General features: G+C 37.8%; 1 protein-coding gene across 1 annotated transcript in view; it reads right to left on the bottom strand.

Annotated features, from left to right (window-relative positions):
* Positions 1-6,860: 6,860 nt before the first annotated feature.
* LOC126471040 (voltage-dependent calcium channel type A subunit alpha-1) overlaps positions 6,861-13,685 on the bottom strand; it is a 380,574-nt gene continuing 373,749 nt past the window's right edge. Inside the window, exons 23-24 of the mRNA XM_050099107.1 lie at positions 7,273-7,437; positions 6,861-6,998 (exon numbers count right to left, since the gene is read on the bottom strand). Of these exons, the coding sequence (XP_049955064.1) occupies positions 6,861-6,998; positions 7,273-7,437 (303 nt within the window). The remainder of the gene's footprint in view (positions 6,999-7,272; positions 7,438-13,685) is intronic.

Raw genomic sequence — 13,685 nt, 5'->3', positions numbered from 1 at the left:
ACGTGCGTATTACAATTTAAGATGTATCACACAAATGTGACCGTAAAGTTTTTAATAACAACATAAATGTCTGATATTCTGGGCTCGAAATTCATCTAAATGGCTCATCATCAAAGAGTTGATTTTTAAATGAGAGTCAAACGCTCATAGTACATTATCGCACATAGCTCCGTTGAAACTGCCAGAATGGTACTTTGATGGTAACGCTTTTCAAACCATCATTCGGAATATTTTCCCGTGACCTGTTAGAAATAGGTTCGTTTCCGCAGTTGCCAGAGAGTGCCAGATGACAGGTGTCACCGCACTTGCGCTGCTACGATGTCGTAGGGAGCCCACATGTTCGTATGTGCAAAACATTAAAAGATCATACATTCTGTCATAAAAGAAACAAGACATCAGAGGATACTCCAAGAGCATCAGAATTTTGTGACCCATATTAAAATGTGCACATTTAAAGTGCACATTCGTATGTCCATATTCCCAGTTAAGTAGGTCACAACCTGATATTAAGCTTTTCAATGTGGTTTTCAGGATGTAAATTGTCTTGGAGTACCAGTACTGAGTTATCTCACGTTTGGTTCTTTATTGTGGCATAATGCCATACGTGCTAGAAGTTGAAAATGTGCACTTGAAATGCAGCGAACAGTGTGTGGAATTAAACACTTCGTTTCAAATATATTGTCTGTCTCAGAGGAAAAGATCAATAAAAGAAACTTTCTTTAGCAAACCAACAAAAATAACTTCATTGTGCTGCAAGGCAATTAATGCTTGACTGTCAGAAAGGAGGAAATCAGAAATCTGTTTTGTTTTCATTTGACGTGAGAGCAGTAAACGAAGAGGAAACTGCAAAATCATCAAATGTAAACACAGGTCACATGGAGACTACCCACTTCCCCACTGTAACTCAGACTTCTCTGCGCAGACTTCTCAGCCCCGGATCTACGATATTTCCGAACCGGTGCAATACCTCACCACTCCCTCGAGCATTTGAGATAGGACGTCAAAAATTTTTAAAAAATCGAATTTTCAAAAATATGTTCATTTTGTATCGCATATCTTTCTGAAGAGTCTGATGCATAAAACATATGTGTTTGAGGAAATGTAACACATGTTATTTGGTCTTAAGTGTGCCAGAAGTGCAGTGCCACCCCTCTTTGCACAGCATTCTTCTATCGCACGTCACTGTACTTTGCTCTGTGGAACTGAAAATTGTATATTTTGTAATGGATGCCATCAAACCATATTCAGGACAGTGGAAATTAAAATGTTTTGTGGTGCGTCTCCTGCTTACAATTGGTCTGTTTGACATCCTGTCCCTCCTTTTTTTTTTTTTAAGGCTCTTCAGAAAATTTGCACCCTTTATTCCCTATCAGCTAACAACTTCCTGCTTGGAGTGACATAAAATTAAATGTAGGATACATAAACCCAGTAAAGACATGAGACAAACAAGATAATACACATTTCTTCAGTCCTTAGCTCCTAGATTTTTTTCTCTCTAATCTTGCTACAGCTTTACATATCGTGCTTTCCTTTCTGCGAAAGAATCTGTTACCTCATCAAAGTTCGTCAAGCATTTTGCTACATGAAAAGTAGAAATGCCGTTGTCTAACACTGAAAAAGCTGTTAATGAAAATAGGACCCAAGACTGATGTGGTTTCCCTATCTGATTACGTCTGTTTTGTCACTGTCTGCTAGATAAAACAAAATAGGCCTTTCTAATACTGCAACAATTGTAATACACACCAAATAAACGAGACTGTTTTGGCACAAATGGTCTTTTTTGTAATGACAGAATATAATTCACAGAGTACCAATATCAAATGCCTATTAGGCCTACTACAAGCAAAACGCTTTACATTAGAAAATAGTTTCACACTTCATTCATACGCTCCAGTTTCTCAAGTATGAGATCGAAAAGTAGTAGTACGAAATTTTTATACAAACTTGGAATCGTCATATTGTTCCATACTTTGTGTGATGTCCCCGTTTCTTCTCCTTCCTTGTTCTAACAAACAGTCTTGTTATCACTAATTCTGTAACTATTCCTGCCAATGTCAAAGCTTATTGGCAGGTTAACTACACTAACTCTGCCAGAATCACCGGTTTAGTTATCCCGCGATTATTCTCTGGTTAGGCACTGCTACAACACGTTTTCCGCACTTCTTCCAGAATAGAATTTAAAGCGGCTGCTAGCCAGGGACTGTACAACTGGCCCTTACTAGTATAGCGATCTGGCCAAAAATTTTCTGTCAAAATTTCATTTTCTTGGATACACCGAGAAGATAATACGTAGTCTTCCTTACCTGTTATTTATTTATTTCCACTCCTGTAGTCTGAATCTATGGATTTAGCTAGTAATTATAACAACGCTCATCATTCGCAAACCCAATCAACCACACAATCAGACAGCGGTTGGCATTCATCCGTTCGGCCTTACTCCGCTCAGCTCGTGTAGCCCCTTTTCTCTGTAGGGAAGTTTGTGTCTAGATGCGACAAGGATTCCCCTGACAGAGACATCATGTACACTATGCACGAATTCACAAATCAACTTACGATTCATTCAGAAATCAACTTAGAATGTGTTCAAAAATGTTCAAAAACCGACAGGGATGTGTTTCAAAGTCATATGAATAATCGATAGACTAACGTGCGCTGGATGCTAGTCGCTTTGTGAAACAAGGATTTTTCTCTCAAGAGTATGAATTTGCCCCCCACCCCCCTCATAGAACTGGGCCTGCTGCGCATGCAAGTATCTGGCAGCTTGGGTGTTCCAGTAAAATTTTTCCCGGTAGCATCCAGCTGCTTGCTGCGACTGCTTACACAGCCAATTTCTGTAGCCAGAAGCGGGAGAAGGTACTACTCAACTGTTCATTCGCATGATCCCTCTCGTAACTGCTAAAACAAATCTAATGTAAACAGTTGTGATGTCATGCTCGTTGGAGGCAATTTGTTGTTACGGAACATTGCATAGTCTTCCTAAGGCCTTTGACACATTTTGCTGTTGGCAGACACTTGTATGACCACAGTGTTTTGTTGCTGTATATGGCGCTTGTACTTTGCAGTTTAAGTTTTATTTTCGCTTTTTCTCTCGTTCATGTTTTATTGCTGCAGTATTATTCTGCAATAGCGGGATGCAGTAATATCCTTTTTTAGAGTATTGGTTCTCACCAGCCAAAATTACAAAAATTTAACTGAAAACAAAAACAACGAAAAATTCCCGGAATTCTAAAAAATTCCCGGGTTTTTCCCGGTTTTCTCCCGGATGAAAAAATTACCGGGTTTTTCCTGGATCTCCGGGTTGTTCCGGGTCGTGTAAACCCTGAGTAAGTGATAAGGGTAGTAACAACTGTCATGGATAATATTCCACGTGGTCATCTGGCTTACTCTGTACTGGTGGGCCAACTACCTGGTACTGACAAGGTGGTCACTTTCCACAGTGTTAATCACATTTTCTTCCAACTCTGGTGTCCAAACATTTTGGGTATGTCATTCATGATATCCTGCTTCCTGGAACAATCCTGTCTTAGACAAATGGTGAAACACTATTGCAAACATTGAATGCTGCTGTTGTTGTTAGTGGGGATAGGTCTCCTGATACAAACTTGTTGCCCACCTCCCACTGCCATTTGCCTTTCTGTAAGTAAACACCATGTCAGCAAGCTCTTGACTCAAACACAGAACCATTGTGTACAACCCTGTAACACATCCACTACAAGATGAGTCACCAAGAGAAGTGAATCAGACACAACATTACCATGAGAGAATGATAGGGCATGATGTATGAGGAACAGTATCAGCCTCTAGGAGGAAACAATGCATACTGTAACTGTGGCTGCATGGTACAGCACGTATTAGAGTGCAGTTTCTGTAACAGAGTATGATTGAATAAATGGTCCCTAGCACGGAAACCATGAATTTCTGGACATAAGTTCATTAGCCTTTTTTTGTTCCATATCCTCTCACTGATCAATCACTGGAGTTTGTACATGGTGGAAAAATCACCCTGTACAATAAAATCAACATAAATTGTAATTTAATCATCTCGACTGCTGCTTGTATAATACATGATATAACTATATCCTGCCTGTGACCATCTCATGTTAAAAGGGGGAAAGGTTGATGCAGAGGCAGCCAGTGATCGTGTGCTAATGTGCTACAGATCACTGTAAATATTGCACTAAGATTATATGCAAGCCAGAAGTTGCACAAAATTATAATATTTCTCTTTGAATGCAAGCCAGAAATCACAAAAAAAATACATTATTTCTCTTCAAATGTGTGCTGGTATGCAAAGAAAAGTGATAGAAACATGTTTTGTAATGCTCTCTCCATGATAACTAGAGAGTGGTGTTGAGTGCTGAAATGATAGTCAGCCGTGCTATGATCAGCTCAGAGAAGGGACACAGCTGTATGGTCCAATGAGACGTCATCCCTGCTGACACTGAGGGTGCTATGTTGTTCACAGCACCAGGTTGGTATTTTTCTTTGAAAGCCTGTGTTAAACACTGTGCAAGCAACATGACAAATTCTGTAAATGATATGCAAAAGAGGGCCTTTTCCAGTAGACCTTTCAAGGAGGAAGTGAAAGTTTCAGGTTTCTAAAATATTTCACCTGAATGGGCCATAGGAAAAGGAATATGCTCTCTAAACATTGAGGAACAGAGTATTAGAAATTTTAAAAAAAGTTAAACAATTAATTACAAAATTTCAGTATGTTTAAACAGTTAAATTTATATCATAAATTTAATATATTCAATTTAGCTATGATTGATATCCTTGCAAGTCAGAAGGATATAAGTTTTGGTAGAAAAAGCAATTATATGAGGAAATTTGGTATGAAAGCGTACCAGAGCTGGATCTGTGGATGTGATGTTCACAATGCACTATTTTGCCTTATGTGTTTGTTATTCAGAAACTGCGACGTGTGGGGTACAGAGGTAGTGGAGGTCTAGGATATATACATGCAATAATAATAAAAAAAGTCAGAAATCATAAAAACATAAACAATATCCTTGTTCTTAGTGCATCAGGTGAAGCTAATATTGCAGTAATATTTGGTTGCTACTATCATGACAACATAGTGAAACAAAATCTGTTGTATATTGTAGCACAATGGCAAAAGTTTTCATGAAATGCTATTGAGTTGATATAATAATGAGAATTCTCAACTCATTACCATGAAAATTTTGTAATATTATAAATAAAAAATTACTATGGAGCCAGTATAGAAAGCAAAGTTTTATCATACATGATTATTCTCTTATTTCTGCATCTGTGGTGAAAAATATGTTTACCAGAGAAAATCAAACAATGGAAACTCCAGGTAGGAATATCAACAAAGTAGGAAAAGATAGGTTGCTCTTTACCATAAGGAAGACACATGAAGTTGCACACAGGTACAATCAAAAGACACTTATGCAAGGCCTTCAGCCACAATCTTCATCAGTGAAAGAGAAACACACACCATTCATACACACACGCATCTCATGCACACATGACCACCAAACATGTCACGTACGTGTAAGGTGTACTTGCTTGTGTGTATGAATGGTGTATGTTTCTCTTTTTGCTGATGAAGGGTGCGGACAGAAGCGTTGTGTAAGTGCCTTTTAATTGTGCCTATCCATTGTTTAATATATTTTCTTTATGATAAGTAACAATCTATCTTTTCCTACATTGTTTATCAGAGATAATTTACACCTTAGTGGTATGTTAGAAAAAACTTTCCAGTATCTGTCACAGTCATATAGTATGCTAGAACATATTTATAGCAAAGTATATTGTTTCTAAAATTGTACAATAAATTGTGTAACTGGCAGATATTTTGGTACTTAAAGATAGTTTATAAAAATAATGAAAGAACCATAAGCCATTAAACATCTGCAGCAACTATCTGTCTTACACACACGTACATGTAATTAATAAGTGATTCAATCCATATTTATTCAAAGAAAATAATTATGTAAGAAATATATTAACCAATGACAAAATATAATAAGAAAAACATTTATGTATAAATAAGTAATATAGGGCGACAAGCAAACAGAGACAAAACTTAAGCTTTTGCAAACCGGCAAGCGTGCCAGGCATTTTCCATACTGCAGCTGAACAGCTCCATTTAACTTTAACCACATTCCTGTTTCATAAATATTTCTGAATGGCTTATCAAAGTATTTAATTATACTATGAGATGCAGTTTAATTAGGTTCTGCTTGGTTCAAAAATAACAGTTCCTAAACATAAGCTTTCTTCTGTCAAGACATAAGGCCAGCTTCTTGCACACTTTGATTAAATTTAAAGATGCTTAAATTGGAAATAATGGTGCATTTGCATTTTTTACAGAACCATGTGATCACAGATGACAATGTGTGCCATGCACAACACCAACTAACATATTCAGAACATTCACCTATGTAAAGCCAATTATTGATGCAGCACTACGTGCAACAAAACAGTGTACTGATGGCATTTTAAGCATGTGAGTGTCTAAATGTACCTGCTAAAAAACCGAGCAGCATTCAAAATCATTCATTTAATGAAAATAAAACTCAGGATAGAAACCTTCAATTATTTATTTAAGTAGTCAAATTTGACTTGAGAGAAATTAAGGTCCCAAAAGTAACATGTAAAATAATTTTGAAGTTTTCAACTTCTGTTTTTTATTTGCTTTAAGAATGTGTTGATTTGAACCAGGAAATTATACCATCCATGTATTATGAATAAGTTCATACTTCTCATTTTACGTTGTGTTTAGACATAATTTTACTCTGCCTGGAAGAGACCAGCATTCTACTTTACTTAATACAAAAGATTAGCAATATTTTTAATAATGGTTGAGGTCCTTTTTTTATTGTGAAGTACTATTTAATGTTGTTTGGTGGTTTAGTTTCTAAGAGTTTGAGAAGTATTAATGTTCTTGGTAATTTATAATTCCACTTGTCGCATTGATCTCTCAAAGGAAAGCCAACCAACTGCCTCATATTGTGGTAGTTTTGTACCTATTGATACAGGCATAAATGTTGAAAATGCAGTCCGTGCTGGTCTCTTTTTGTACGATGTTTCAAAGGTGTGCTCAATATTCAGCTCAGTACTTCAAACATAAAAATGCAACACAGACATGAACAGTCATATGGATGCCTTACAGTACACATTATATTGTTGGTACTTTATAACACAGATGTACACAGGCAATAAATAAATTAGGGTTTAACACATGTTAGTCAAATCATTAATGAAGGGGAGACTTCAACAAAAGACAGTGATGCAACTTACCTTCATCATAAGCAGCAAGGTGTTGAAAACAATAAGAATCATTATAAAATATTCAAATGGTGTTGATACTACAATCCTCCAAATTTTGTATTTGAAACCATTCCTCTTGTTAGGCATATATCGCTCAAGAGGACGAGCACCAATTGTAAAATCAATGCACGATTTCTGAGGAGAAAAGAAATCAAGCAATTATCACACATTGTTCAGTGATTGGTTTATTTGTTACTTCTTATGAGTAGCAGTTTGTTCATGAAAATGGAGATAAAATAAATAGAGGGATTATGAGATTTGAGTGGGAAGGTATTTTGTGTGTGTGTGTCTGTGTGTGTGTGTGTGTGTGTGTGTGTGTGTGTGTGTGAGAGAGAGAGAGAGAGAGAGAGAGAGAGCGAGAGAGAGAGAGAGAGATAGGGGGAGGGGGGAGGGAGGGGAGGGGAGGGAGGGAGGGAGGGAGGGTTGGGGAGGGAGGGAGAGGGAGAGAGATAGGGAGGGATGGAGAGACATATGTAAACATTAAAACCCTTTGGTAACATTCTGAAATCGCCTAAGACTGAGGAATACAATGGATCATTGCAAAACAATTAAATTACCCCATATGAATTTCTCAAGGAGAAATAAGAATACACAGCACCTCCAGTAAGTGACATATGGGGACTCTTATGTGATAAAATTTGTAACATTCAGATTGGTGTATCAGGTATTACATGTTTGCCAACTGTCACAATGAAAGAGAAAGTTATACATCCCATAGCAATGCCTACTGTGAGTTCTTTCACCTTAAGATGAACTTAGTAATGGCCATATTCTCAATTTTAATGAACACTAATAATACATATGGAATTATCTATGGATTGTTTTTCCGTACATTATCTATTAATAGCACAAGATATGTTATGAAATTGATGTGCTGTAAACTATGTTTTGCCAGCACCTTAAGGATGTGACAGAATACATTGTTACAATCACAATCACTTAAAATAGTTCACAGCACTCCTAGTTTGCAGGAAATTTTAAGCAGGTTTGATAAGGAGAGAGTAGGTCACTAAGCTAAGAACAATCCACCTGTTATGAGGAGAGGAGGAAGCAAAGATGAAATAAAAGATGCCAGTATCAATATAAATTTGATAGAAGGGACAGAGCAAGAAATATAGGTGGATTGGAATAAAATGATAAAATTAAAATTAAATACGATAAATTTCTAAAAAACATCAATATGTGACAGGAAGTAGGCATAAGATAATGAAGATTATGTCTAGAACTACAATGGAATATGATGATAAGTTGGTCCATTTGTCTAAGATGAAAAAACTGTGTGTAAGAGTGAATAATAACATTAATTCTGTGTAGCTCAATGACTTGATGCAAGTCTCTGAATTGGACACCACTCTGGCAACTTATGTATCCTTAACTTACCCTAATAATCATACTGGCAAAAAATGACCTACAGTTTAATGTGGAGTCTGAATCACATATTGGTTCCTGGCACAACTCCACATTATTGTGGGCAAAGGATTGATTAAAGGCACTATATCACTGTGCCTGAACATTGACCACTGTGGAAGTGAACAGGGATTTTAGGAGACTTTCTGGAGGATTTTGGGAGAGATAGTGTTGGAGAGCTGAAAAGAAGCCATATGTATGTGGAATGGTGGTGTAGAGAGTTACAGCAATGATAGGAAGGAAGGATTCATGTGGGAGAGCGATGTGTGGTAAGTAGAATGGGAGGCTCTGTATAGTATTTCAACTTCACACTTTCTCTTCTCTTTCAGTTAACTTTTAATTCTCACTCAGTCCTTGTTAACTTCTCTATAATAAAGCTGATACAGTTCTTACTACACACTACTTTTGAGCTCCTATTGTCACAGGTGACTTTTTCTTCTTCTCTGGCCTTCTTCCTCATCATAGCACTTGTATCCTCTTAGCTCGAGTTCTTAGTGGCTGGCCTCCTGTACAACCTCCAACAACTAATTTATTTTCTCACTCTGTAAAATGAATTTATTGTTCTGAAGGCCACAACTGATGAGACCTATATGAATGTTATTTTGTCAATACAGGGAGCTGCACAGATAAGTACCAGCCAGCCTTCCTATCACTATACTATTGGACCAAAAGTATCTAGGAATCAATACATAATGTGTAATTGTCCACTAGATGTCACAAGAAGTGGGCCCACTAGCACAAAAGGAGGTGAGAAGTATTGCGTTGTCAGTAGAGAGGCAGTAACACCAGAATGGGTTGGTCAACAGAGCTCAGTGAATTTGAACCTGGATTAGTAATTGGATGTCACCTGAATAGTACAGCAATGAGGGACATTTCAACCCAGCTTCACTGTTGTTGATGTGACTGTGAAGTGGTAACATGAAGGAACAGCCACAGCTGAACCATGACCAGGCATACCTCTTGTACTGACAGAGAGGGATGATCAAACATTGTAGAAGGTGGTTGTAAAAAGTCACATGAAATAAGGGAAAGGAATTACTCATGAGTTCCAAAGCACTACCAGCATTCCAGATAGCTCAATGAGTGTGCCTAGAGAGATATAAAGAATGACACTCAACAGCTAAGCAGCTCCTCAAAAGCCACATATTTCTGTAGTCAGTGCTTAGTGTTGTTAGAGCTGGTGTAACGAGCAATGTTACTGGACAGTGGATGACTGGAAACGAATGATTTAGAGTGATGAATCACATTATATCATGTGAAAATCCAATGGAAGGGTTTAGTTTAGGTGAATGCCTGGAGAACATCATCAGCCATCATGCTTAGTGCCAGCAGTGAAGCACGGAGGAGGTGGTGCTATGGTATGGTGCTGTTTTTCATAGTTATGGTGCGGTCCTCTTACTGTACTTACACAAATGCTAAATAAGGAGGGATATGAATACACTTTATAGCAACGTGTACTGCATTCTGTAGAGGAACCGTTAGGAGAAAATTGTTGTTTGTATCAGCATGACAATGCATCTTGTCATAAAGCAGCATCTGTGAGGTAATGGGTAGCGGACAATAACGTTCCAGAAATGGACTGGTTCACCAAGAGTCCTGACATTAACCCAGTGGAATATCTTTATAAAGTTGACTTTGCTCCAGGCCACAGCATCCAACATCACTATCTTCTATGGTTTTGGCCCTTGCAAAATAATGGGCTGCCATTCTTCCAAAGACATTCTAAAAACTCACTGAAAGTGTCCCCAGCATAGTTCAAGCCATCATAAAGGTGAAGGATTGACAGAACTCATATTAATATTCACTAATGAGTATCCAGATACTTGTTATCAGATGATCACATGGTGTATTTTTTAAGAGTGAAATTTCCTTTTAACATAATTCACTGCCAGAATACACTTGTCAATGAAGGTGAGTTTACTATTTACACCATTATAAATGTACACTGCAATCCTTAATTGTGGGCTACTGACATGACAGCTTAGTAACACAGCAGCATAAAATTTATAATAAAACTCCATATTCTGGTTGAATATTTTTAACAAAAACCCCCACATACTATGTAGTCACAGATTTGAAATAAACTATTTAAAAATGTATTTAACTACTTATTTTTTCCCCAATTACAGCTGTAATCTAGTACTACAGTATGTTATTAAGTTCCAAGAAACTTAGAGTTCATGTGATTTACAGAGGCAGTATATTATTGTTAATTTACTCTTTGACACACTCTGCATCTCTGAAAAATTAAGGAGTTCAGGAAAAATGAAGGGAATTTCGAGTGTAGTAACATTTCATGGTACCTATATGTCTCCAGGATATGAATAACCCATTACTTCGCATCTTATGAAACTGCCTGTTAACAGAATTTAACTTTATAAGAGAACAATAACAAAATGAACAGTTTTAAAATTAACAACCATTTTCAAACCCCTGTCATATTTAATATGTTCAGAACCAATTATTTGTTGTTGACCAACGATGCCATCATGAATTTTCAGACCATTGCTATATAGTGAAATCTTTTGATATGTATTCTTTTGAAACAATATCTACTAAATTTTAATTTATTACAGAGAATGACAAATGATCAACAAATAATATTTTAGATGGTTACCTAGGTTCCACAATTCATTTGCATAACTCATTGTAATGATTTGGAACACATCAGTTTGTAGACTGGTATACTTAATGTTTCACAAGGTAGATTAACTTACTGATTTATTTGTCACAGAGAACTAGGATGTCATGAAGCACAAAAGCAACAGCACATTTTTAAAATTTTATTATTTATATTTCAGATAGGACTAGTTGTATGTAATACACATTAATTAGAGAGTCACATACAAATACGAAGGCCAGAATAAGGCCTCAAATCAATTTTTTAATAGTGTGTAACAATTAGTACAAAGTGTTTAGTTTTAAGCATTCCTAGAAGAACTGACTATGTAGCACTGGCATATCAATTGATGGTAGAATTCTTTCTATATGTATTAGAATGTAAGACTTATAATTTGTTTTTGTAATCATTATTACTGCTATAACCCGTGTTATTGTTTAAACACTTGAATCTCTTGTATCTGTTTATATATAATTTAGTTTGAAAGCCCCATGACCATTTATATATGGTTATTACCATAATAATCTGACGTATCCTACATCCTAGCAATACACCCGCATCAAGGAGCTATGGAACACAAAAATAAATAAATAAATAAATCAAATTGTGTGATACTGCATTGATGGTCTTGGCTCACTTCAAAAACTTTCATATAATTCAAACAACTGAATTGTTTACCATTAATTCACCACTCAAATGGTTAAATGTAATAATAATTATTCAACTCCTATGCCATTACTTTTATGAAATCATAGTTTTTTGCCACAACATGGCATGATTTACACAATAAAAACATTATGGGATTCGTGGAGCACAATATGTGAATAAAGGAATGAATTAATCATGAAACACACCAACAGGTGCTTGTTGTATATGTTGAGTGCATGGTGTAATAACACTCCTACTAAGTAAACAGTCTTGTATCCAAGCCATGATTTCTAAGCATATTATTGATGTTAAGGTGAGACACTATTCTACAGTAATTAACACTGTCACAAAAATAATTAAATAATCTCAGCAATGTAACAAGTCAATAATTTCTCAATCTTCATCTGTCAATTTTAGCAGTTCAGTAACCACAAACTTTAACCTTTCTCACAAATATCTTGAGCTAGTGTTGCCTCCAATATTTCAATAAAGATATTATATGTGCTCTCAGAAAAACTCCAAAGTATTGCTTTGGTAATGTTATAAAGACTATATGGCCACTGACAGAACATTTAATATTTCTGTAATTTCATATGAAATTCATGAGTTGAGGTTTCCAGGCAATTACATTTTTAGGAAACAGAATTTTCAACATTCAACGCTTTTCAATGAGCTGCTTGAACCAATGTTCTCTACAACATTTAAGAATTACTGATTAATTGCTGCAGGATGTACTAATGGGATGCATTGTATCATGTCCCAGACACCACAATCACATCAGAATTCAATGACCATATAACATTATTGGTGGCACATTGAAAGGCAACATGATGGTTTTGAAACTCACCAAATTGTCACATCCCTATATTAAGGACAATCTACACTCCTGGAAATGGAAAAAAGAACACATTGACACCGGTGTGTCAGACCCACCATACTTGCTCCGGACACTGCGAGAGGGCTGTACAAGCAATGATCACACGCACGGCACAGCGGACACACCAGGAACCGCGGTGTTGGCCGTCGAATGGCGCTAGCTGCGCAGCATTTGTGCACCGCCGCCGCCAGTGTCAGCCAGTTTGCCGTGGCATACGGAGCTCCATCGCGGTCTTTAACACTGGTAGCATGCCGCGACAGCGTGGACATGAATCGTATGTGCAGTTGACGGACTTTGAGCGAGGGCGTATAGTGGGCATGCGGGAGGCCGGGTGGACGTACCGCCGAATTGCTCAACACGTGGGGCGTGAGGTCTCCACAGTACATCGATGTTGTCGCCAGTGGTCGGCGGAAGGTGCACGTGCCCGTCGACCTGGGACCGGACCGCAGCGACGCACGGATGCACGCCAAGACCGTAGGATCCTACGCAGTGCCGTAGGGGACCGCACCGCCACTTCCCAGCAAATTAGGGACACTGTTGCTCCTGGGGTATCGGCGAGGACCATTCGCAACCGTCTCCATGAAGCTGGGCTACGGTCCCGCACACCGTTAGGCCGTCTTCCGCTCACGCCCCAACATCGTGCAGCCCGCCTCCAGTGGTGTCGCGACAGGCGTGAATGGAGGGACGAATGGAGACGTGTCGTCTTCAGCGATGAGAGTCGCTTCTGCCTTGGTGCCAATGATGGTCGTATGCGTGTTTGGCGCCGTGCAGGTGAGCGCCACAATCAGGACTGCATACGACCGAGGCACACAGGGCCAACACCCGGCATCA

This window comes from Schistocerca serialis, chromosome 3 (genome assembly GCF_023864345.2).
Source record: "Schistocerca serialis cubense isolate TAMUIC-IGC-003099 chromosome 3, iqSchSeri2.2, whole genome shotgun sequence".
NCBI lineage: Eukaryota > Metazoa > Arthropoda > Insecta > Orthoptera > Acrididae > Schistocerca > Schistocerca serialis.
Note: the sequence above shows the minus strand (reverse complement) of the source record. Positions and strands in the feature narration are given on the sequence as shown.